Below are 20,492 nucleotides of genomic sequence, written 5' to 3' on the forward strand. Positions count from 1 at the left end.
CTCCTCCGCCAGCTCCCTCAGTACCCGCGGGTGGATCGCATCCGGTCCCATAGACTTGGGGGTGTCCAGGTGGTGTAGCAGGTCATTAACTGCTTCCGCCTGGATTATGGGGGATATATGCTGCTCTCCGTCCCTGTCTTCCAGCTCAGGGGGCTGAGTACCCTGAGGATAACTGGTCTCACTATTAAAGACAGAGGCAAAGAAGGCATTAAGTACCTCAGCCTTCTCCTCATCTTTGGTGGCAATGTTCCCCTCTGCATCCAATAAAGGATGGATATTCTCCTTGGCTCTCTTTTTGTTGCCAACGTATTTGTAAAGACATTTTTTGTTATCTCTTACGACAGCGGCCAGGTTGAGTTCTAGCTGAGCTTTTGCCTCTCTAATTCTCTCTCTGCATGACCTAACAAGATCCCTATACTCTTCCTGAGTTGCCTGCCCTTTCTTCCAGAGATGGTCAACTCTCCTTTCTTTCCTGAGTCCCAGCAAAAGCTCCCTGTTCAGCCAGGCCGGTTGTCTTCCCCAACGGTTCGTCTTGCTGCGCATGGGAATAGCCTGCTCCTGAGCCTTTAAGACTTCCTTCCTGAAGAACGTCCAGCCTTCCTGGACCCCTTTGCCCTTCAGGACTGTCCCCCAAGGGACCCTCTCAACCAGTGTCCTGAACAGGCCAAAGTTTACCCTCCCGAAGTCCATGGTAGTGGTTTTGCTGACCCCCTTCCTTACCTCACCAAGAACCGAGAATTCTATCGTTTTGTGGTCCCTAAGCCCAAGACGGCCTCTGACCACCACATCTCCCACCAGTCCTTCCCTGTTTGTAAACAGTAGGTCTAGCGAGGCTCCTCCCCTGGTAGGCTCACCTACCAGCTGTGTCAGGAAGTTCTCTTCCACACACACTCCAGGAACTTCCTAGACTGTTTGCCCTCTGCTGTGTTGTCTTTCCAGCAGGCATCCGGATAGCTGAAGTCCCCCCGTGAGAACAAGGGCACACGATTGTGAGACTACTGCCAGCCACTTGTAGAATGTTTCATCTGCCTCTTCAACGTGGTTGGGTGGCCTATGACAGACTCCCAGCACGATAGCTGCCTTGCTGGCCTTCCCCTTCATCCTTACGCACAAGCACTCGACCTTATCATCACAACTGTGGAGCTCTGTACAAGCAAAACCCTCCCTGACAGAGAGAGAGAGACACTCCACCACCTCTCCTTCCTTGCCTATCCCGATGCCTATCCTGACGTCTTAGAGCGTTTGCGTTCTCCTTTTTGCCCTTTCTCCTTCTACTCTGCGCACTGTGTTTGAGCCTTGTCTTGCCTACTCCTCTGAAAAAAGACTGTCACCGCATGTGTAATAACGGATGGTTTGAATGAAGGCGGTGTGGCACAGAATATTCGGAAGCCCTCTCGCTGTGTAGTGCTGCAGTTATAAGCTGTACCGTTGTAAACCGGGATACCCTTTTGTGTAAAAGTGAAATAAAGAAGACGATGGAATGGCTTGTGTGGAGACAGTAGTCTTTGCAGAGAGGTTCTTTCTGGGAAAGCTCTGTCAAAGTTTTCAAAGGGCCGGGAGGTTTTTTTCTCGTGCTGTCCCTGGGCTGAGGTAAGGTTGAGCGGGTACATTGCTTCAGTTTGGAGATGAGGCCTAGGGTGCATTCAGGGAAATTAGGGGGAGCAGGGAATTGCTGGCAGGCCGGTGCGGTGCAGGTCTTCTGAGCACTGAGCTTGTGGCTGAGGCAGAGCGCAGTTTGATGGAGGTGAGGGGAAGAGGGGCCCTGGGTGTGCAAAGGCCTCTGCAAGGCAGCCAGGTGGGGGGCGAGCGTGAGCTTTCCAAGTCTCCTGAGAGCTGCATCTGCGGGGGCGGGCAAGGACGAAGCACGAAGAACCGCTGTGCAGCTCGCAGCCCGCGGGCGAGAGGGAGGGCAACCCGGGGAGCACAGCCCCTCGTCCCGCTCAGGCTCCGGACCGGGTGGCCGGCGGGCGCGCCCACGCCTGAGCCTCGCTGGGACCCGCCTCCGTTCCCCGTCCTCAGCCCGACGTTCCCGAGTAGATGTAGTGCCGCGCCGTGCTGCGTCCTGCGGGCTGCCCCGGCGGAGGCTCTCGCCCGGTTTCTGCGGCCGGGGAAGGCGGCTCAGTCCCTCCGGGCCGAGCCTCCGCCCCGCCGTGCCGTGGGAAACGCCTCGTGCTCGTCTTGCCGCCGTGTTGCTCGAAGGGCGCGGAGCGGCCTCCCGGGAGCCGGGCGCGCACGCCTGCCCGCGGGCTCTGGGCAGCGGGGAGCGGGGGAAGACGCGGGGCAGCTGCCGGCGCTGCCCGTGCGCCCGGACTCAGGCGGCGGCCGCGCAGGGCTCTGGGCGCTCCTTCCCTGCGCTTGCCTCCCCGGCGCGGTGTGCGCGCGTGCTGCCGCGGGGCCCCCCACGCGGGCGAGCGGCCGGCAGCCGCGCGTGTGCGCGCGGGTCCCTGTGCCGGGGCGAGCCGGCAGCGCGGGCAGCGGGCGGCGGCGGGCGCAGTCCCGCCGCGGGCCGCAGGGTGGTGCTCCCGGCCAAGGCGGCGCCGAGCGGCTGCGGGCGGGGAGGCGGCCGAGCCCAGCCCGGCCCTGCCCAGCCCGGCCGAGCCAGCCGAGCCAGCCGAGCCAGCCGAGCCGAGCCAGCCGAGCCGAGCCGAGCCAGCCGAGCCAGCCGAGCCGAGCCGAGCCGAGCCGAGCCTAGCCGAGCCGAGCCGCCGGCCGGACTCGGCGAGAGGGAGGGCGCCCGCCCGCCCGCCGGCCCGCCCCGCCGCGCTGCTGCCGGGCGCCGCTTTCCGCGGAGGACTGCGCGGGCGATCCGCGAGACGGAGGCTGTCCGCCCCCCCCGACATGGCGATCGCAAGGCAAGTGCTTTGTCTCTCTGCTTTCCTCTCCCTGCCGCACGCTCGCGCCGAGCCCATCCGCTACTCCGTAGCCGAGGAGGGGGAGAGCGGCTCCGTGGTAGCCAACGTGGCGGAGGACGCGGGGCTGGCCCCGGCGCAGCTCTCGGCTCGCCGCGCCCGCCTGGCCTCGGAGGACGGCCGGCAGCACTTTCGCTTAGACCGCGGCACCGGCCGCCTCGTAGTGGCGGAGAGGCTGGACCGGGAGGAGCTCTGCGGGCAGTCCGCTACGTGCACGCTCCCCTTCGAGCTGCTGCTGGCGAACCCCCTGCAGTTCTTTCGGGTCGAGGTGGCCGTGGAGGACATCAATGACCACTCGCCCGTTTTCCCGGAGGAACAAGTCACTTTTAAAATCCCGGAAACCAGCAACCCGGGCTCGCGTTTCCCGCTGGAGGGGGCTCGGGACCTGGATGTTGGCAGCAACAGCATCCAGGCTTACAGCATTGCACCCCAGAACGAATACTTTAGTGTCTCCTATGGGAGTCGGATTAAGGGCAAGAAGTATGTAGAACTGGTCTTGGAAAAGCCGCTGGACAGAGAGGAGGAGGCGGAGGTGGGCTTTCAGCCTCATTGCCGTGGACGGAGGCTCTCCGCCTAGGAGCGGGACCCACCCAAATCCGCATTGTCGTGCTAGATGCAAATGACAATGCTCCCGTCTTCACGCAGGAGCTGTACATTGGGCAGGTTTTGGAAAATGCAGCGGAGGGCTCTGTGGTTCTCAGCGTGGGTGGCAACCGATCGGGATGCAGGACCTAACGGGGAGGTGTCCTATCAGTTCAGCCAAGCGGTGGGCCAGAGCCACTCATCGTTTGCGATCGACGCTGTGACCGGTGAAATTAGACTCACGAAGCCTCTGGACTTTGAGGCAGCAGAGAATCACGAGCTCAGTGTGCGGGCCACGGATGGCGGGGGCCTCTCGGCAATGTGCAAGGTGTTGGTGGAGGTGGTGGATGTGAACGACAATGCGCCGGAGGTGGTGGTCAGTTCCTTCAGCAGCCCCCTCCCCGAGAACGCATTACCCGGGACGGTGGTCGCCCTCTTTACTGTCAGGGACCGGGATGCTGGTGCCAACGGGAAGATCTCCTGTGCCCTTGAGGACCAGCTATTGTTCTCCCTGCGGCCGGCCTATAAGAATTACTATGAGCTGGTGACCGTGAGCACGCTGGACCGGGAGGAGACGGCACGTTACACCCTCGCTGTCACAGCGGCAGACGCGGGGGTCACCTCCTCTCACAACCACCCAGACCTTCACGGTGGACATCTCCGATGTCAATGACAATGTGCCTGTCTTCAACCAGACATCGTACACCATGTACGTGCGTGAGAACAACGTCCCCACGGTGCTCGTTGGAGCCGTCAGCGCCTCGGATGCCGACGAGGGGCCCAACGCCAAGGTGACGTATTCCCTGGCACCAGCCCACCCTGCAGAGCGGCCTCCCTGCTCCTGCATCTCCGTGAACTCTGAGAACGGGCAGGTATTTGTGCTGCGGCCTCTGGACTACGAGCAGGTGAGGCAGATCGAGGTCTTGGTGAGCGCCTCCGATGCAGGGGACACCTCCCCTTAGTGCCAACGTCACCGTCCGCCTGGTTGTGGTGGACGAGAACGACAATGCGCCACTGGTGCTGTACCCCTCGCAGGACAGCAGCCCCGCGTCCAGCGAGCTGGTGCCCAAGTCATCTGAAGCGGGGTACCTCGTCACCAAAGTGGTGGCTGTTGACGCCGACTCGGGGCAGAACTCGTGGCTCTCGTACCACCTGCTGAGGGCCACTGACCCTGGGCTGTTTGCAGTGGGTGCCCAAAGTGGGGAGGTGCGACTGAGGAGGCCGGTGACAGAGAGGGATGCTGTGAAGCAGAAGCTCGTCGTCCTGGTGCGAGACAACGGGCAGCCACCGCTGTCAGCCACCGCTGCACTGAGCGCGCTCCTGCTCAATGACTTCTCAGACGTGCACCTACCACACAGCAGCCTGGCCACGGAGGATGAGGGAGGCTCCCTGACGACCTATTTAATCATTTCGTTGGTCTTCGTCTCCGTCCTCTTCCTCGCATCCATGGCAGCCTTCATCGCGCGCAAGGTGTGCAAGAGCAAGGAGCTGAAGGGGGGGCACGTGCTTTACGGCACTGGCAACTTGCAGAGTGGCCTGGCTGACGCGGCCGCTGCGGGGACCCTGCCCCACGCCTATTGCTACGAGATCAGCCTCACGACGGGCTCGGGCAACAGTGAGTTCAAGTTCCTGAAGCCCATCCTCCCCAGCCTGCCACCGCAGCACAGTGGCATGGGCAGGGGCACCGGCGATGAACAAGAATTCTCCCGTGGCCCTGTCACCATGGAGGATGTGGCACCAGACAACCCAGGGACGCTCTCTGCGGAACAGTTCAATAGTCTTTCCTTCAACTAGCATGGAGTCAAGCACAGCCAGAGGCTTCACGCCTCGCGACGGGAAGGGATCGGGGCTACAACACGTGGCAACGGTTCCCCCAGAGTAAATCTGCATTTGCCATTGGCATCACCGATTTCCCACAAATTCTAAGTCAGAAGGAAGGGTTGTCACCCCTCCCAAACAAAAGAAACAAAGGAAACTAAGGCTCCCTCAGTCAGGCAACGGCATGTTTCAGCTCTGTTTCAGCCTTTTCTGAAATGCTTGGCGTGTGGGGTTAGGTCCAGGGCCCCCGGCTAAGTTCTTGTCTCACTTGCTGTTAGGCAAGACCCTGAACCTGTATTTCTGATACAGGCCAGCATGCCATTGGCCTTCTTGGCCACCTGGGCACACTGCAGGCTCATACTCAGCCGGCTGTCAACCAGCACCCCCAGGTCTTTTTCCTGAGGGCAGCTTCCCAGCCACTCTTCCCCGAGCCTGTAGCACTGCATGGGATTGTTGTGACGGAATTGCAGGACCCGGCACTTGGCCTTGTTGAACTTCATACAAGTTGGCCTCGGCCCGTTGATCCAGTCTGTCCGGACCCCTCTGTAGAGCCTTCCTACCCTCGAGAAGATCAGCCCTACCTCCCAACTTGGTGTCCTCTGCAAACTTACTGAGGGTGCACTCGATCCCTTGGCCGAGTTCGTTGATAAAGATACTAAGGAGAACTGGCTCCAAAACCGAGCCCTGGGGAACACCACTTGTGACCGGCCGCCACCTGGTTTTAACTCTGTTCAGCACAACTCTCTGTGCTCGTCCATCCAGCCAGTTTTTTACCCAGCAAAGAGTACACCTGTCTAAGCCATGAGCCGCCAGCTTCTCAAGGAGTATGCTGTGAGAGACAGTGTCAAAGGCCTTACTAAAGTCCAGGTAGACAGCATCCACAGCCTTCCCCTCATCCACTAGGTGGGTCCCGTGGTCATAGAAGGAGATCAGGTTGGTCAAGAGCAGGACCTGCCTTTCATGAACCCATGCTGGCTGGGCCCGATCCCCTGGTTGTCCTGCACCTGCCGTGTGAGCACACTCAAGATGAACCGCTCCGTAATCTTCCCCGGTACCGAGGCCAGGCTGAAAGGCCTGTAGTTGCCCGGATCCTCCTTCCGACCCTTCTTGCAAAAGGGCATCACATTGGCAAGCCTCCAGTAGTGTGGGACCTCCCCTGTTGACCAGGACTGGCGATAAATGACGGAGAGTGTCTTGGCAAGCTCCTCCGCCAGCTCCCTCAGTACCCTCGGGTGGATCGCATCTGGTCCCATAGACTTGGGAGTGTCCAGGTGGTGTAGCAGGTCATTAACTGCTTCCGCCTGGATTATGGGGGATATATGCTGCTCTCCGTCCCTGTCTTCCAGCTCAGGGGGCTGAGTACCCTGAGGATAACTGGTCTCACAATTAAAGACATGAGGCAAAGAAGGCATTAAGTACCTCAGCCTTCTCCTCATCTTTGGTGGCAATGTTCCCCTCTGCATCCAATAAAGGATGGATATTCTCCTTGGCTCTCTTTTTGTTGCCAACGTATTTGTAAAGACATTTTTTGTTATCTCTTACGACAGCGGCCAGGTTGAGTTCTAGCTGAGCTTTTGCCTCTCTAATTCTTTCTCTGCATGACCTAACAAGATCCCTATACTCTTCCTGAGTTGCCTGCCCTTTCTTCCAGAGATGGTCAACTCTCCTTTCTTTCCTGAGTCCCAGCAAAAGCTCCCTGTTCAGCCAGGCCGGTCGTCTTCCCCGACGGTTCGTCTTGCTGCGCATGGGAATAGCCTGCTCCTGAGCCTTTAAGACTTCCTTCCTGAAGAACGTCCAGCCTTCCTGGACCCCTTTGCCCTTCAGGACTGTCCCCCAAGGGACCCTCTCAACCAGTGTCCTGAACAGGCCAAAGTTTGCCCTCCGGAAGTCCATGGTAGTGGTTTTGCTGACCCCCTTCCTTACCTCACCAAGAATCAAGAATTCTATCGTTTTGTGGTCCCTAAGCCCAAGACGGCCTCCGACCACCACATCTCCCACCAGTCCTTCCCTGTTTGTAAACAGTAGGTCTAGCGAGGCTCCTCCCCTGGTAGGCTCACCTACCAGCTGTGTCAGGAAGTTCTCTTCCACACACACTCCAGGAACTCCTAGACTGTTTGCCCTCTGCTGTGTTGTCTTTCCAGCAGGCATCCGGAAAGCTGAAGTCCCCCGTGAGAACAAGGGCACACGATTGTGAGACTACTGCCAGCCACTTGTAGAATGTTTCATCTGCCTCTTCAACGTGGTTGGGTGGCCTATGACAGACTCCCAGCATGATAGCTGCCTTGCTGGCCTTCCCCTTCATCCTTACGCACAAGCACTCGACCTTATCATCACAACTGTGGGGCTCTGTACAAGCAAAACCCTCCCTGACAGAGAGAGAGAGACACTCCACCACCTCTCCTTCCTTGCCTATCCCGATGTCTTAGAGCGTTTGCATTCTCCTTTTTGCCCTTTCTCCTTCTACTCTGCGCACTGTGTTTGAGCCTTGTCTTGCGTACTCCTCTGAAAAAAGACTGTCACCGCATGTGTAATAACGGATGGTTTGAATGAAGGCAGTGTGGCACGGAATATTCGGAAGCCCTCTCGCTGTGTAGTGCTGCAGTTATAAGCTGTACCGTTGTAAACCGGGATACCCTTTTGTGTAAAAGTGAAATAAAGAAGACGATGGAATGGCTTGTGTGGAGACAGTAGTCTTTGCAGAGAGGTTCTTTCTGGGAAAGCTCTGTCAAAGTTTTCAAAGGGCCGGGAGGTTTTTTTTCTCGTGCTGTCCCTGGGCTGAGGTAAGGTTGAGCGGGTACATTGCTTCAGTTTGGAGATGAGGCCTAGGGTGCATTCAGGGAAATTAGGGGGAGCAGGGAATTGCTGGCAGGCCGGTGCGGTGCAGGTCTTCTGAGCACTGAGCTTGTGGCTGAGGCAGAGCGCAGTTTGATGGAGGTGAGGGGAAGAGGGGCCCTGGGTGTGCAAAGGCCTCTGCAAGGCAGCCAGGTGGGGGGCGAGCGTGAGCTTTCCAAGTCTCCTGAGAGCTGCATCTGCGGGGGCGGGCAAGGACGAAGCACGAAGAACCGCTGTGCAGCTCGCAGCCCGCGGGCGAGAGGGAGGGCAACCCGGGGAGCACAGCCCCTCGTCCCGCTCAGGCTCCGGACCGGGTGGCCGGCGGGCGCGCCCACGCCTGAGCCTCGCTGGGACCCGCCTCCGTTCCCCGTCCTCAGCCCGACGTTCCCGAGTAGATGTAGTGCCGCGCCGTGCTGCGTCCTGCGGGCTGCCCCGGCGGAGGCTCTCGCCCGGTTTCTGCGGCCGGGGAAGGCGGCTCAGTCCCTCCGGGCCGAGCCTCCGCCCCGCCGTGCCGTGGGAAACGCCTCGTGCTCGTCTTGCCGCCGTGTTGCTCGAAGGGCGCGGAGCGGCCTCCCGGGAGCCGGGCGCGCACGCCTGCCCGCGGGCTCTGGGCAGCGGGGAGCGGGGGAAGACGCGGGGCAGCTGCCGGCGCTGCCCGTGCGCCCGGACTCAGGCGGCGGCCGCGCAGGGCTCTGGGCGCTCCTTCCCTGCGCTTGCCTCCCCGGCGCGGTGTGCGCGCGTGCTGCCGCGGGGCCCCCACGCGGGCGAGCGGCCGGCAGCCGCGCGTGTGCGCGCGGGTCCCTGTGCCGGGGCGAGCCGGCAGCGCGGGCAGCGGGCGGCGGCGGGCGCAGTCCCGCCGCGGGCCGCAGGGTGGTGCTCCCGGCCAAGGCGGCGCCGAGCGGCTGCGGGCGGGGAGGCGGCCGAGCCCAGCCCGGCCCTGCCCAGCCCGGCCGAGCCAGCCGAGCCAGCCGAGCCAGCCGAGCCGAGCCAGCCGAGCCGAGCCGAGCCAGCCGAGCCAGCCGAGCCGAGCCGAGCCGAGCCGAGCCTAGCCGAGCCGAGCCGCCGGCCGGACTCGGCGAGAGGGAGGGCGCCCGCCCGCCCGCCGGCCCGCCCCGCCGCGCTGCTGCCGGGCGCCGCTTTCCGCGGAGGACTGCGCGGGCGATCCGCGAGACGGAGGCTGTCCGCCGCCCCGACATGGCGATCGCAAGGCAAGTGCTTTGTCTCTCTGCTTTCCTCTCCCTGCCGCACGCTCGCGCCGAGCCCATCCGCTACTCCGTAGCCGAGGAGGGGGAGAGCGGCTCCGTGGTAGCCAACGTGGCGGAGGACGCGGGGCTGGCCCCGGCGCAGCTCTCGGCTCGCCGCGCCCGCCTGGCCTCGGAGGACGGCCGGCAGCACTTTCGCTTAGACCGCGGCACCGGCCGCCTCGTAGTGGCGGAGAGGCTGGACCGGGAGGAGCTCTGCGGGCAGTCCGCTACGTGCACGCTCCCCTTCGAGCTGCTGCTGGCGAACCCCCTGCAGTTCTTTCGGGTCGAGGTGGCCGTGGAGGACATCAATGACCACTCGCCCGTTTTCCCGGAGGAACAAGTCACTTTTAAAATCCCGGAAACCAGCAACCCGGGCTCGCGTTTCCCGCTGGAGGGGGCTCGGGACCTGGATGTTGGCAGCAACAGCATCCAGGCTTACAGCATTGCACCCCAGAACGAATACTTTAGTGTCTCCTATGGGAGTCGGATTAAGGGCAAGAAGTATGTAGAACTGGTCTTGGAAAAGCCGCTGGACAGAGAGGAGGAGGCGGAGGTGGGCTTCAGCCTCATTGCCGTGGACGGAGGCTCTCCGCCTAGGAGCGGGACCACCCAAATCCGCATTGTCGTGCTAGATGCAAATGACAATGCTCCCGTCTTCACGCAGGAGCGGTACATTGGGCAGGTTTTGGAAAATGCAGTGGAGGGCTCTGTGGTTCTCAGCGTGGTGGCAACCGATCGGGATGCAGGACCTAACGGGGAGGTGTCCTATCAGTTCAGCCAAGCGGTGGGCCAGAGCCACTCATTGTTTGCGATCGACGCTGTGACCGGTGAAATTAGACTCACGAAGCCTCTGGACTTTGAGGCAGCAGAGAATCACGAGCTCAGTGTGCGGGCCACGGATGGCGGGGGCCTCTCGGCAATGTGCAAGGTGTTGGTGGAGGTGGTGGATGTGAACGACAATGCGCCGGAGGTGGTGGTCAGTTCCTTCAGCAGCCCCCTCCCCGAGAACGCATTACCCGGGACGGTGGTCGCCCTCTTTACTGTCAGGGACCGGGATGCTGGTGCCAACGGGAAGATCTCCTGTGCCCTTGAGGACCAGCTATTGTTCTCCCTGCGGCCGGCCTATAAGAATTACTATGAGCTGGTGACCGTGAGCACGCTGGACCGGGAGGAGACGGCACGTTACACCCTCGCTGTCACAGCGGCAGACGCGGGGTCACCTCCTCTCACAACCACCCAGACCTTCACGGTGGACATCTCCGATGTCAATGACAATGTGCCTGTCTTCAACCAGACATCGTACACCATGTACGTGCGTGAGAACAACGTCCCCACGGTGCTCGTTGGAGCCGTCAGCGCCTCGGATGCCGACGAGGGGCCCAACGCCAAGGTGACGTATTCCCTGGCACCAGCCCACCCTGCAGAGCGGCCTCCCTGCTCCTGCATCTCCGTGAACTCTGAGAACGGGCAGGTATTTGTGCTGCGGCCTCTGGACTACGAGCAGGTGAGGCAGATCGAGGTCTTGGTGAGCGCCTCCGATGCGGGGACACCTCCCCTTAGTGCCAACGTCACCGTCCGCCTGGTTGTGGTGGACGAGAACGACAATGCGCCACTGGTGCTGTACCCCTCGCAGGACAGCAGCCCCGCGTCCAGCGAGCTGGTGCCCAAGTCATCTGAAGCGGGGTACCTCGTCACCAAAGTGGTGGCTGTTGACGCCGACTCGGGGCAGAACTCGTGGCTCTCGTACCACCTGCTGAGGGCCACTGACCCTGGGCTGTTTGCAGTGGGTGCCCAAAGTGGGGAGGTGCGACTGAGGAGGCCGGTGACAGAGAGGGATGCTGTGAAGCAGAAGCTCGTCGTCCTGGGTGCGAGACAACGGGCAGCCACCGCTGTCAGCCACCGCTGCACTGAGCGCGCTCCTGCTCAATGACTTCTCAGACGTGCACCTACCACACAGCAGCCTGGCCACGGAGGATGAGGGAGGCTCCCTGACGACCTATTTAATCATTTCGTTGGTCTTCGTCTCCGTCCTCTTCCTCGCATCCATGGCAGCCTTCATCGCGCGCAAGGTGTGCAAGAGCAAGGAGCTGAAGGGGGGGGCACGTGCTTTACGGCACTGGCAACTTGCAGAGTGGCCTGGCTGACGCGGGCCGCTGCGGGGACCCTGCCCCACGCCTATTGCTACGAGATCAGCCTCACGACGGGCTCGGGCAACAGTGAGTTCAAGTTCCTGAAGCCCATCCTCCCCAGCCTGCCACCGCAGCACAGTGGCATGGGCAGGGGCACCGGCGATGAACAAGAATTCTCCCGTGGCCCTGTCACCATGGAGGATGTGGCACCAGACAGCCCAGGGACGCTCTCTGCGGAACAGTTCAATAGTCTTTCCTTCAACTAGCATGGAGTCAAGCACAGCCAGAGGCTTCACGCCTCGCGACGGGAAGGGATCGGGGCTACAACACGTGGCAACGGTTCCCCCAGAGTAAATCTGCATTTGCCATTGGCATCACCGATTTCCCACAAATTCTAAGTCAGAAGGAAGATTGTCTCCCCCTCCCAAACTAAAGAAACAAAGGAAACTAAGGCTCCCTCAGTCAGGCAACGGCATGTTTCAGCTCTGTTTCAGCCTTTTTTGAAATGCTTGGCGTGTGGGGTCAGGTCCAGGGCCCCCGGCTAAGTTCTTGTCTCACTTGCTGTTAGGCAAGACCCTGAACCTGTATTTCTGATACAGGCCAGCATGCCATTGGCCTTCTTGGCCACCTGGGCACACTGCAGGCTCATACTCAGCCGGCTGTCAACCAGCACCCCCAGGTCTTTTCCTGAGGGCAGCTTTCCAGCCACTCTTCCCCGAGCCTGTAGCACTGCATGGGATTGTTGTGACGGAATTGCAGGACCCGGCACTTGGCCTTGTTGAACTTCATACAGTTGGCCTCGGCCCGTTGATCCAGTCTGTCCGGACCCCTCTGTAGAGCCTTCCTACCCTCGAGAAGATCAGCCCTACCTCCCAACTTGGTGTCCTCTGCAAACTTACTGAGGGTGCACTCGATCCCTTGGCCGAGTTCGTTGATAAAGATACTAAGGAGAACTGGCTCCAAAACCGAGCCCTGGGGAACACCACTTGTGACCGGCCGCCACCTGGTTTTAACTCCGTTCAGCACAACTCTCTGGGCTCGTCCATCCAGCCAGTTTTTTACCCAGCAAAGAGTGCACCTGACTAAGCCATGAGCCGCCAGCTTCTCAAGGAGTATGCTGTGAGAGACAGTGTCAAAGGCCTTACTAAAGTCCAGGTAGACAGCATCCACAGCCTTCCCCTCATCCACTAGGTGGGTCCCGTGGTCATAGAAGGAGATCAGGTTGGTCAAGAGCAGGACCTGCCTTTCATGAACCCATGCTGGCTGGGCCCGATCCCCTGGTTGTCCTGCACCTGCCGTGTGAGCACACTCAAGATGAACCGCTCCGTAATCTTCCCCGGTACCGAGGCCAGGCTGAAAGGCCTGTAGTTGCCCGGATCCTCCTTCCGACCCTTCTTGCAAAAGGGCATCACATTGGCAAGCCTCCAGTAGTGTGGGACCTCCCCTGTTGACCAGGACTGGCGATAAATGACGGAGAGTGTCTTGGCAAGCTCCTCCGCCAGCTCCCTCAGTACCCTCGGGTGGATCGCATCCGGTCCCATAGACTTGGGAGTGTCCAGGTGGTGTAGCAGGTCATTAACTGCTTCTGCCTGGATTATGGGGGATATATGCTGCTCTCCGTCCCTGTCTTCCAGCTCAGGGGGCTGAGTACCCTGAGGATAACTGGTCTCACAATTAAAGACTGAGGCAAAGAAGGCATTAAGTACCTCAGCCTTCTCCTCATCTTTGGTGGCAATGTTCCCCTCTGCATCCAATAAAGGATGGATATTCTCCTTGGCTCTCTTTTTGTTGCCAACGTATTTGTAAAGACATTTTTTGTTATCTCTTATGACAGCGGCCAGGTTGAGTTCTAGCTGAGCTTTTGCCTCTCTAATTCTTTCTCTGCATGACCTAACAAGATCCCTATACTCTTCCTGAGTTGCCTGCCCTTTCTTCCAGAGATGGTCAACTCTCCTTTCTTTCCTGAGTCCCAGCAAAAGCTCCCTGTTCAGCCAGGCCGGTCGTCTTCCCCGACGGTTCGTCTTGCTGCGCATGGGAATAGCCTGCTCCTGAGCCTTTAAGACTTCCTTCCTGAAGAACGTCCAGCCTTCCTGGACCCCTTTGCCCTTCAGGACTGTCCCCCAAGGGACCCTCTCAACCAGTGTCCTGAACAGGCCAAAGTTTGCCCTCCGGAAGTCCATGGTAGTGGTTTTGCTGACCCCCTTCCTTACCTCACCAAGAATCAAGAATTCTATCGTTTTGTGGTCCCTAAGCCCAAGACGGCCTCCGACCACCACATCTCCCACCAGTCCTTCCCTGTTTGTAAACAGTAGGTCTAGCGAGGCTCCTCCCCTGGTAGGCTCACCTACCAGCTGTGTCAGGAAGTTCTCTTCCACACACACTCCAGGAACCTCCTAGACTGTTTGCCCTCTGCTGTGTTGTCTTTCCAGCAGGCATCCGGAAAGCTGAAGTCCCCCCGTGAGAACAAGGGCACACGATTCTGAGACTACTGCCAGCCACTTGTAGAATGTTTCATCTGCCTCTTCAACGTGGTTGGGTGGCCTATGACAGACTCCCAGCATGATAGCTGCCTTGCTGGCCTTCCCCTTCATCCTTACGCACAAGCACTCGACCTTATCATCACAACTGTGGGGCTCTGTACAAGCAAAACCCTCCCTGACAGAGAGAGAGAGACACTCCACCACCTCTCCTTCCTTGCCTATCCCGATGTCTTAGAGCGTTTGCATTCTCCTTTTTGCCCTTTCTCCTTCTACTCTGCGCACTGTGTTTGAGCCTTGTCTTGCGTACTCCTCTGAAAAAAGACTGTCACCGCATGTGTAATAACGGATGGTTTGAATGAAGGCAGTGTGGCACGGAATATTCGGAAGCCCTCTCGCTGTGTAGTGCTGCAGTTATAAGCTGTACCGTTGTAAACCGGGATACCCTTTTGTGTAAAAGTGAAATAAAGAAGACGATGGAATGGCTTGTGTGGAGACAGTAGTCTTTGCAGAGAGGTTCTTTCTGGGAAAGCTCTGTCAAAGTTTTCAAAGGGCCGGGAGGTTTTTTTCTCGTGCTGTCCCTGGGCTGAGGTAAGGTTGAGCGGGTACATTGCTTCAGTTTGGAGATGAGGCCTAGGGTGCATTCAGGGAAATTAGGGGGAGCAGGGAATTGCTGGCAGGCCGGTGCGGTGCAGGTCTTCTGAGCACTGAGCTTGTGGCTGAGGCAGAGCGCAGTTTGATGGAGGGGAGGGAAGAGGGGCCCTGGGTGTGCAAAGGCCTCTGCAAGGCAGCCAGGTGGGGGGGCGAGCGTGAGCTTTCCAAGTCTCCTGAGAGCTGCATCTGCGGGGGCGGGCAAGGACGAAGCACGAAGAACCGCTGTGCAGCTCGCAGCCCGCGGGCGAGAGGGAGGGCAACCCGGGGAGCACAGCCCCTCGTCCCGCTCAGGCTCCGGACCGGGTGGCCGGCGGGCGCGCCCACGCCTGAGCCTCGCTGGGACCCGCCTCCGTTCCCCGTCCTCAGCCCGACGTTCCCGAGTAGATGTAGTGCCGCGCCGTGCTGCGTCCTGCGGGCTGCCCCGGCGGAGGCTCTCGCCCGGTTTTCTGCGGCCGGGGAAGGCGGCTCAGTCCCTCCGGGCCGAGCCTCCGCCCCGCCGTGCCGTGGGAAACGCCTCGTGCTCGTCTTGCCGCCGTGTTGCTCGAAGGGCGCGGAGCGGCCTCCCGGGAGCCGGGCAGCGCACGCCTGCCCGCGGGCTCTGGGCAGCGGGGAGCGGGGGAAGACGCGGGGCAGCTGCCGGCGCTGCCCGTGCGCCCGGACTCAGGCGGCGGCCGCGCAGGGCTCTGGGCGCTCCTTCCCTGCGCTTGCCTCCCCGGCGCGGGGTGTGCGCGCGTGCTGCCGCGGGGCCCCCACGCGGGCGAGCGGCCGGCAGCCGCGCGTGTGCGCGCGGGTCCCTGTGCCGGGGCGAGCCGGCAAGCGCGGGCAGCGGGCGGCGGCGGGCGCAGTCCCGCCGCGGGCCGCAGGGTGGTGCTCCCGGCCAAGGCGGCGCCGAGCGGCTGCGGGCGGGGAGGCGGCCGAGCCCAGCCCGGCCCTGCCCAGCCCGGCTGAGCCAGCCGAGCCAGCCGAGCCGAGCCAGCCGAGCCGAGCCGAGCCAGCCGAGCCGAGCCGCCGGCCGGACTCGGCGAGAGGGAGGGCGCCCGCCCGCCCGCCGGCCCGCCCCGCCGCGCTGCTGCCGGGCGCCGCTTTCCGCGGAGGACTGCGCGGGCGATCCGCGAGACGGAGGCTGTCCGCCGCCCCGACATGGCGATCGCAAGGCAAGTGCTTTGTCTCTCTGCTTTCCTCTCCCTGCCGCACGCTCGCGCCGAGCCCATCCGCTACTCCGTAGCCGAGGAGGGGGAGAGCGGCTCCGTGGTAGCCAACGTGGCGGAGGACGCGGGGCTGGCCCCGGCGCAGCTCTCGGCTCGCCGCGCCCGCCTGGCCTCGGAGGACGGCCGGCAGCACTTTCGCTTAGACCGCGGCACCGGCCGCCTCGTAGTGGCGGAGAGGCTGGACCGGGAGGAGCTCTGCGGGCAGTCCGCTACGTGCACGCTCCCCTTCGAGCTGCTGCTGGCGAACCCCCTGCAGTTCTTTCGGGTCGAGGTGGCCGTGGAGGACATCAATGACCACTCGCCCGTTTTCCCGGAGGAACAAGTCACTTTTAAAATCCCGGAAACCAGCAACCCGGGCTCGCGTTTCCCGCTGGAGGGGGCTCGGGACCTGGATGTTGGCAGCAACAGCATCCAGGCTTACAGCGTTGCACCCCGGAATGAATACTTTAGTGTCTCCTATGGGAGTCGGATTAAGGGCAAGAAGTATGTAGAATTGGTCTTGGAAAAGCCGCTGGACAGAGAGGAGGAGGCGGAGGTGGGTTTCAGCCTCATTGCCGTGGACGGAGGCTCTCCGCCTAGGAGCGGGACCACCCAAATCCGCATTGTCGTGCTAGATGTAAATGACAATGCTCCCGTCTTCACGCAGGAGCGGTACATTGGGCAGGTTTTGGAAAATGCAGCGGAGGGCTCTGTGGTTCTCAGCGTGGTGGCAACCGATCGGGATGCAGGACCTAACGGGGAGGTGTCCTATCAGTTCAGCCAAGCGGTGGGCCAGAGCCACTCATTGTTTGCGATCGACGCTGTGACCGGTGAAATTAGACTCACGAAGCCTCTGGACTTTGAGGCAGCAGAGAATCACGAGCTCAGTGTGCGGGCCACGGATGGCGGGGGCCTCTCGGCAATGTGCAAGGTGTTGGTGGAGGTGGTGGATGTGAACGACAATGCGCCGGAGGTGGTGGTCAGTTCCTTCAGCAGCCCCCTCCCCGAGAACGCATTACCCGGGACGGTGGTCGCCCTCTTTACTGTCAGGGACCGGGATGCTGGTGCCAACGGGAAGATCTCCTGTGCCCTTGAGGACCAGCTATTGTTCTCCCTGCGGCCGGCCTATAAGAATTACTATGAGCTGGTGACCGTGAGCACGCTGGACCGGGAGGAGACGGCACGTTACACCCTCGCTGTCACAGCGGCAGACGTGGGGTCACCTCCTCTCACAACCACCCAGACCTTCACGGTGGACATCTCCGATGTCAATGACAATGTGCCTGTCTTCAACCAGACATCGTACACCATGTACGTGCGTGAGAACAACGTCCCCACGGTGCTCGTTGGAGCCGTCAGCGCCTCGGATGCCGACGAGGGGCCCAACGCCAAGGTGACGTATTCCCTGGCACCAGCCCACCCTGCAGAGCGGCCTCCCTGCTCCTGCATCTCCGTGAACTCTGAGAACGGGCAGGTATTTGTGCTGCGGCCTCTGGACTACGAGCAGGTGAGGCAGATCGAGGTCTTGGTGAGCGCCTCCGATGCGGGGACACCTCCCCTTAGTGCCAACGTCACCGTCCGCCTGGTTGTGGTGGACGAGAACGACAATGCGCCACTGGTGCTGTACCCCTCGCAGGACAGCAGCCCCGCGTCCAGCGAGCTGGTGCCCAAGTCATCTGAAGCGGGGTACCTCGTCACCAAAGTGGTGGCTGTTGACGCCGACTCGGGGCAGAACTCGTGGCTCTCGTACCACCTGCTGAGGGCCACTGACCCTGGGCTGTTTGCAGTGGGTGCCCAAAGTGGGGAGGTGCGACTGAGGAGGCCGGTGACAGAGAGGGATGCTGTGAAGCAGAAGCTCGTCGTCCTGGTGCGAGACAACGGGCAGCCACCGCTGTCAGCCACCGCTGCACTGAGCGCGCTCCTGCTCAATGACTTCTCAGACGTGCACCTACCACACAGCAGCCTGGCCACGGAGGATGAGGGAGGCTCCCTGACGACCTATTTAATCATTTCGTTGGTCTTCGTCTCCGTCCTCTTCCTCGCATCCATGGCAGCCTTCATCGCGCGCAAGGTGTGCAAGAGCAAGGAGCTGAAGGGGGGGCACGTGCTTTACGGCACTGGCAACTTGCAGAGTGGCCTGGCTGACGCGGCCGCTGCGGGGACCCTGCCCCACGCCTATTGCTACGAGATCAGCCTCACGACGGGCTCGGGCAACAGTGAGTTCAAGTTCCTGAAGCCCATCCTCCCCAGCCTGCCACCGCAGCACAGTGGCATGGGCAGGGGCACCGGCGATGAACAAGAATTCTCCCGTGGCCCTGTCACCATGGAGGATGTGGCACCAGACAGCCCAGGGACGCTCTCTGCGGAACAGTTCAATAGTCTTTCCTTCAACTAGCATGGAGTCAAGCACAGCCAGAGGCTTCACGCCTCGCGACGGGAAGGGATCGGGGCTACAACACGTGGCAACGGTTCCCTCCAGAGTAAATCTGCATTTGCCATTGGCATCACCGATTTCCCACAAATTCTAAGTCAGAAGGAAGATTGTCTCCCCCTCCCAAACTAAAGAAACAAAGGAAACTAAGGCTCCCTCAGTCAGGCAACGGCATGTTTCAGCTCTGTTTCAGCCTTTTCTGAAATGCTTGGCGTGTGGGGTCAGGTCCAGGGCCCCCGGCTAAGTTCTTGTCTCACTTGCTGTTAGGCAAGACCCTGAACCTGTATTTCTGATACAGGCCAGCATGCCATTGGCCTTCTTGGCCACCTGGGCACACTGCAGGCTCATACTCAGCCGGCTGTCAACCAGCCCCCCCAGGTCTTTTCCTGAGGGCAGCTTTCCAGCCACTCTTCCCCGAGCCTGTAGCACTGCATGGGATTGTTGTGACGGAATTGCAGGACCCGGCACTTGGCCTTGTTGAACTTCATACAGTTGGCCTCGGCCCGTTGATCCAGTCTGTCCGGACCCCTCTGTAGAGCCTTCCTACCCTCGAGAAGATCAGCCCTACCTCCCAACTTGGTGTCCTCTGCAAACTTACTGAGGGTGCACTCGATCCCTTGGCCGAGTTCGTTGATAAAGATACTAAGGAGAACTGGCTCCAAAACCGAGCCCTGGGGAACACCACTTGTGACCGGCCGCCACCTGGTTTTAACTCTGTTCAGCACAACTCTCTGTGCTCGTCCATCCAGCCAGTTTTTTTTACCCAGCAAAGAGTGCACCTGACTAAGCCATGAGCCGCCAGCTTCTCAAGGAGTATGCTGTGAGAGACAGTGTCAAAGGCCTTACTAAAGTCCAGGTAGACAGCATCCACAGCCTTCCCCTCATCCACTAGGTGGGTCACGTGGTCATAGAAGGAGATCAGGTTGGTCAAGAGCAGGACCTGCCTTTCATGAACCCATGCTGGCTGGGCCCGATCCCCTGGTTGTCCTGCACCTGCCGTGTGAGCACACTCAAGATGAACCGCTCCGTAATCTTCCTCGGTACCGAGGCCAGGCTGAAAGGCCTGTAGTTGCCCGGATCCTCCTTCCGACCCTTCTTGCAAAAGGGCATCACATTGGCAAGCCTCCAGTCGTGTGGGACCTCCCCTGTTGACCAGGACTGACGATAAATGACGGAGAGTGTCTTGGCAAGCTCCTCCGCCAGCTCCCTCAGTACCCTCGGGTGGATCGCATCCGGTCCCATAGACTTGGGAGTGTCCAGGTGGCGTAGCAGGTCATTAACTGCTTCCGCCTGGATTATGGGGGATATATGCTGCTCTCCGTCCCTGTCTTCCAGCTCAGGGGGCTGAGTACCCTGAGGATAACTGGTCTCACTATTAAAGACAGAGGCAAAGAAGGCATTAGAGTACCTCAGCCTTCTCCTCATCTTTGGTGGCAATGTTCCCCTCTGCATCCAATAAAGGATGGATATTCTCCTTGGCTCTCTTTTTGTTGCCAACGTATTTGTAAAGACATTTTTTGTTATCTCTTACGACAGCGGCCAGGTTGAGTTCTAGCTGAGCTTTTGCCTCTCTAATTCTCTCTCTGCATGACCTAACAAGATCCCTATACTCTTCCTGAGTTGCCTGCCCTTTCTTCCAGAGATGGTCAACTCTCCTTTCTTTCCTGAGTCCCAGCAAAAGCTCCCTGTTCAGCCAGGCCGGTCGTCTTCCCCGACGGTTCGTCTTGCTGCGCATGGGAATAGCCTGCTCCTGAGCCTTTAAGACTTCCTTCCTGAAGAACGTCCCCTTTGCCCTTCAGGACTGTCCCCCAAGGGACCCTCTCAACCAGTGTCCTGAACAGGCCAAAGTTTGCCCTCCCGAAGTCCATGGTAGTGGTTTTGCTGACCCCCTTCCTTACCTCACCAAGAATCGAGAATTCTATCGTTTTGTGGTCCCTAAGCCCAAGACGGCCTCCGACCACCACATCTCCCACCAGTCCTTCACTGTTTGTAAACAGTAGGTCTAGCGAGGCTCCTCCCCTGGTAGGCTCACCTACCAGCTGTGTCAGGAAGTTCTCTTCCACACACACTCCAGGAACCTCCTAGACTGTTTGCCCTCTGCTGTGTTGTCTTTCCAGCAGGCATCCGGATAGCTGAAGTCCCCCCGTGAGAACAAGGGCACACGATTGTGAGACTACTGCCAGCCACTTGTAGAATGTTTCATCTGCCTCTTCAACGTGGTTGGGTGGC

The 20,492-nt window shown here is 60.2% G+C and overlaps 3 protein-coding genes and 1 pseudogene across 3 annotated transcripts; all 4 read left to right on the forward strand.

Annotated features, from left to right (window-relative positions):
* Nucleotides 1-2,838: 2,838 nt before the first annotated feature.
* LOC115334426 (protocadherin beta-15-like) lies at nucleotides 2,839-5,424 on the forward strand. The gene is given in 6 exon segments (XM_029998546.1): nucleotides 2,839-3,441; nucleotides 3,443-3,496; nucleotides 3,498-3,614; nucleotides 3,616-4,104; nucleotides 4,106-4,432; nucleotides 4,434-5,424. Coding segments are annotated over 6 exon segments (2,442 nt in total). The 3' UTR covers nucleotides 5,286-5,424.
* A 1,316-nt stretch (nucleotides 5,425-6,740) lies between these two features.
* LOC121232544 (translation initiation factor IF-2-like) lies at nucleotides 6,741-9,185 on the forward strand (the record flags this gene model as incomplete). Its single annotated transcript, XM_041119411.1, has 1 exon — nucleotides 6,741-9,185. A coding segment is annotated over exon 1 (948 nt), but the record flags the coding sequence as incomplete, so codon positions are not given.
* Nucleotides 9,186-9,201: 16 nt separating this feature from the next.
* LOC115334422 lies at nucleotides 9,202-12,155 on the forward strand (annotated as a pseudogene).
* A 3,476-nt stretch (nucleotides 12,156-15,631) lies between these two features.
* On the forward strand, nucleotides 15,632-18,300 carry LOC115334423 (protocadherin beta-15-like). Its single transcript, XM_029998544.2, has one exon. It carries the CDS (start codon nucleotides 15,786-15,788, stop codon nucleotides 18,225-18,227), a length of 2,442 nt encoding a protein of 813 aa, XP_029854404.1. The 5' UTR covers nucleotides 15,632-15,785; the 3' UTR covers nucleotides 18,228-18,300.
* Nucleotides 18,301-20,492: the final 2,192 nt, after the last annotated feature.

Source organism: Aquila chrysaetos, chromosome 22 (genome assembly GCF_900496995.4).
Source record: "Aquila chrysaetos chrysaetos chromosome 22, bAquChr1.4, whole genome shotgun sequence".
Classification (NCBI taxonomy): Eukaryota; Metazoa; Chordata; class Aves; order Accipitriformes; family Accipitridae; genus Aquila; species Aquila chrysaetos.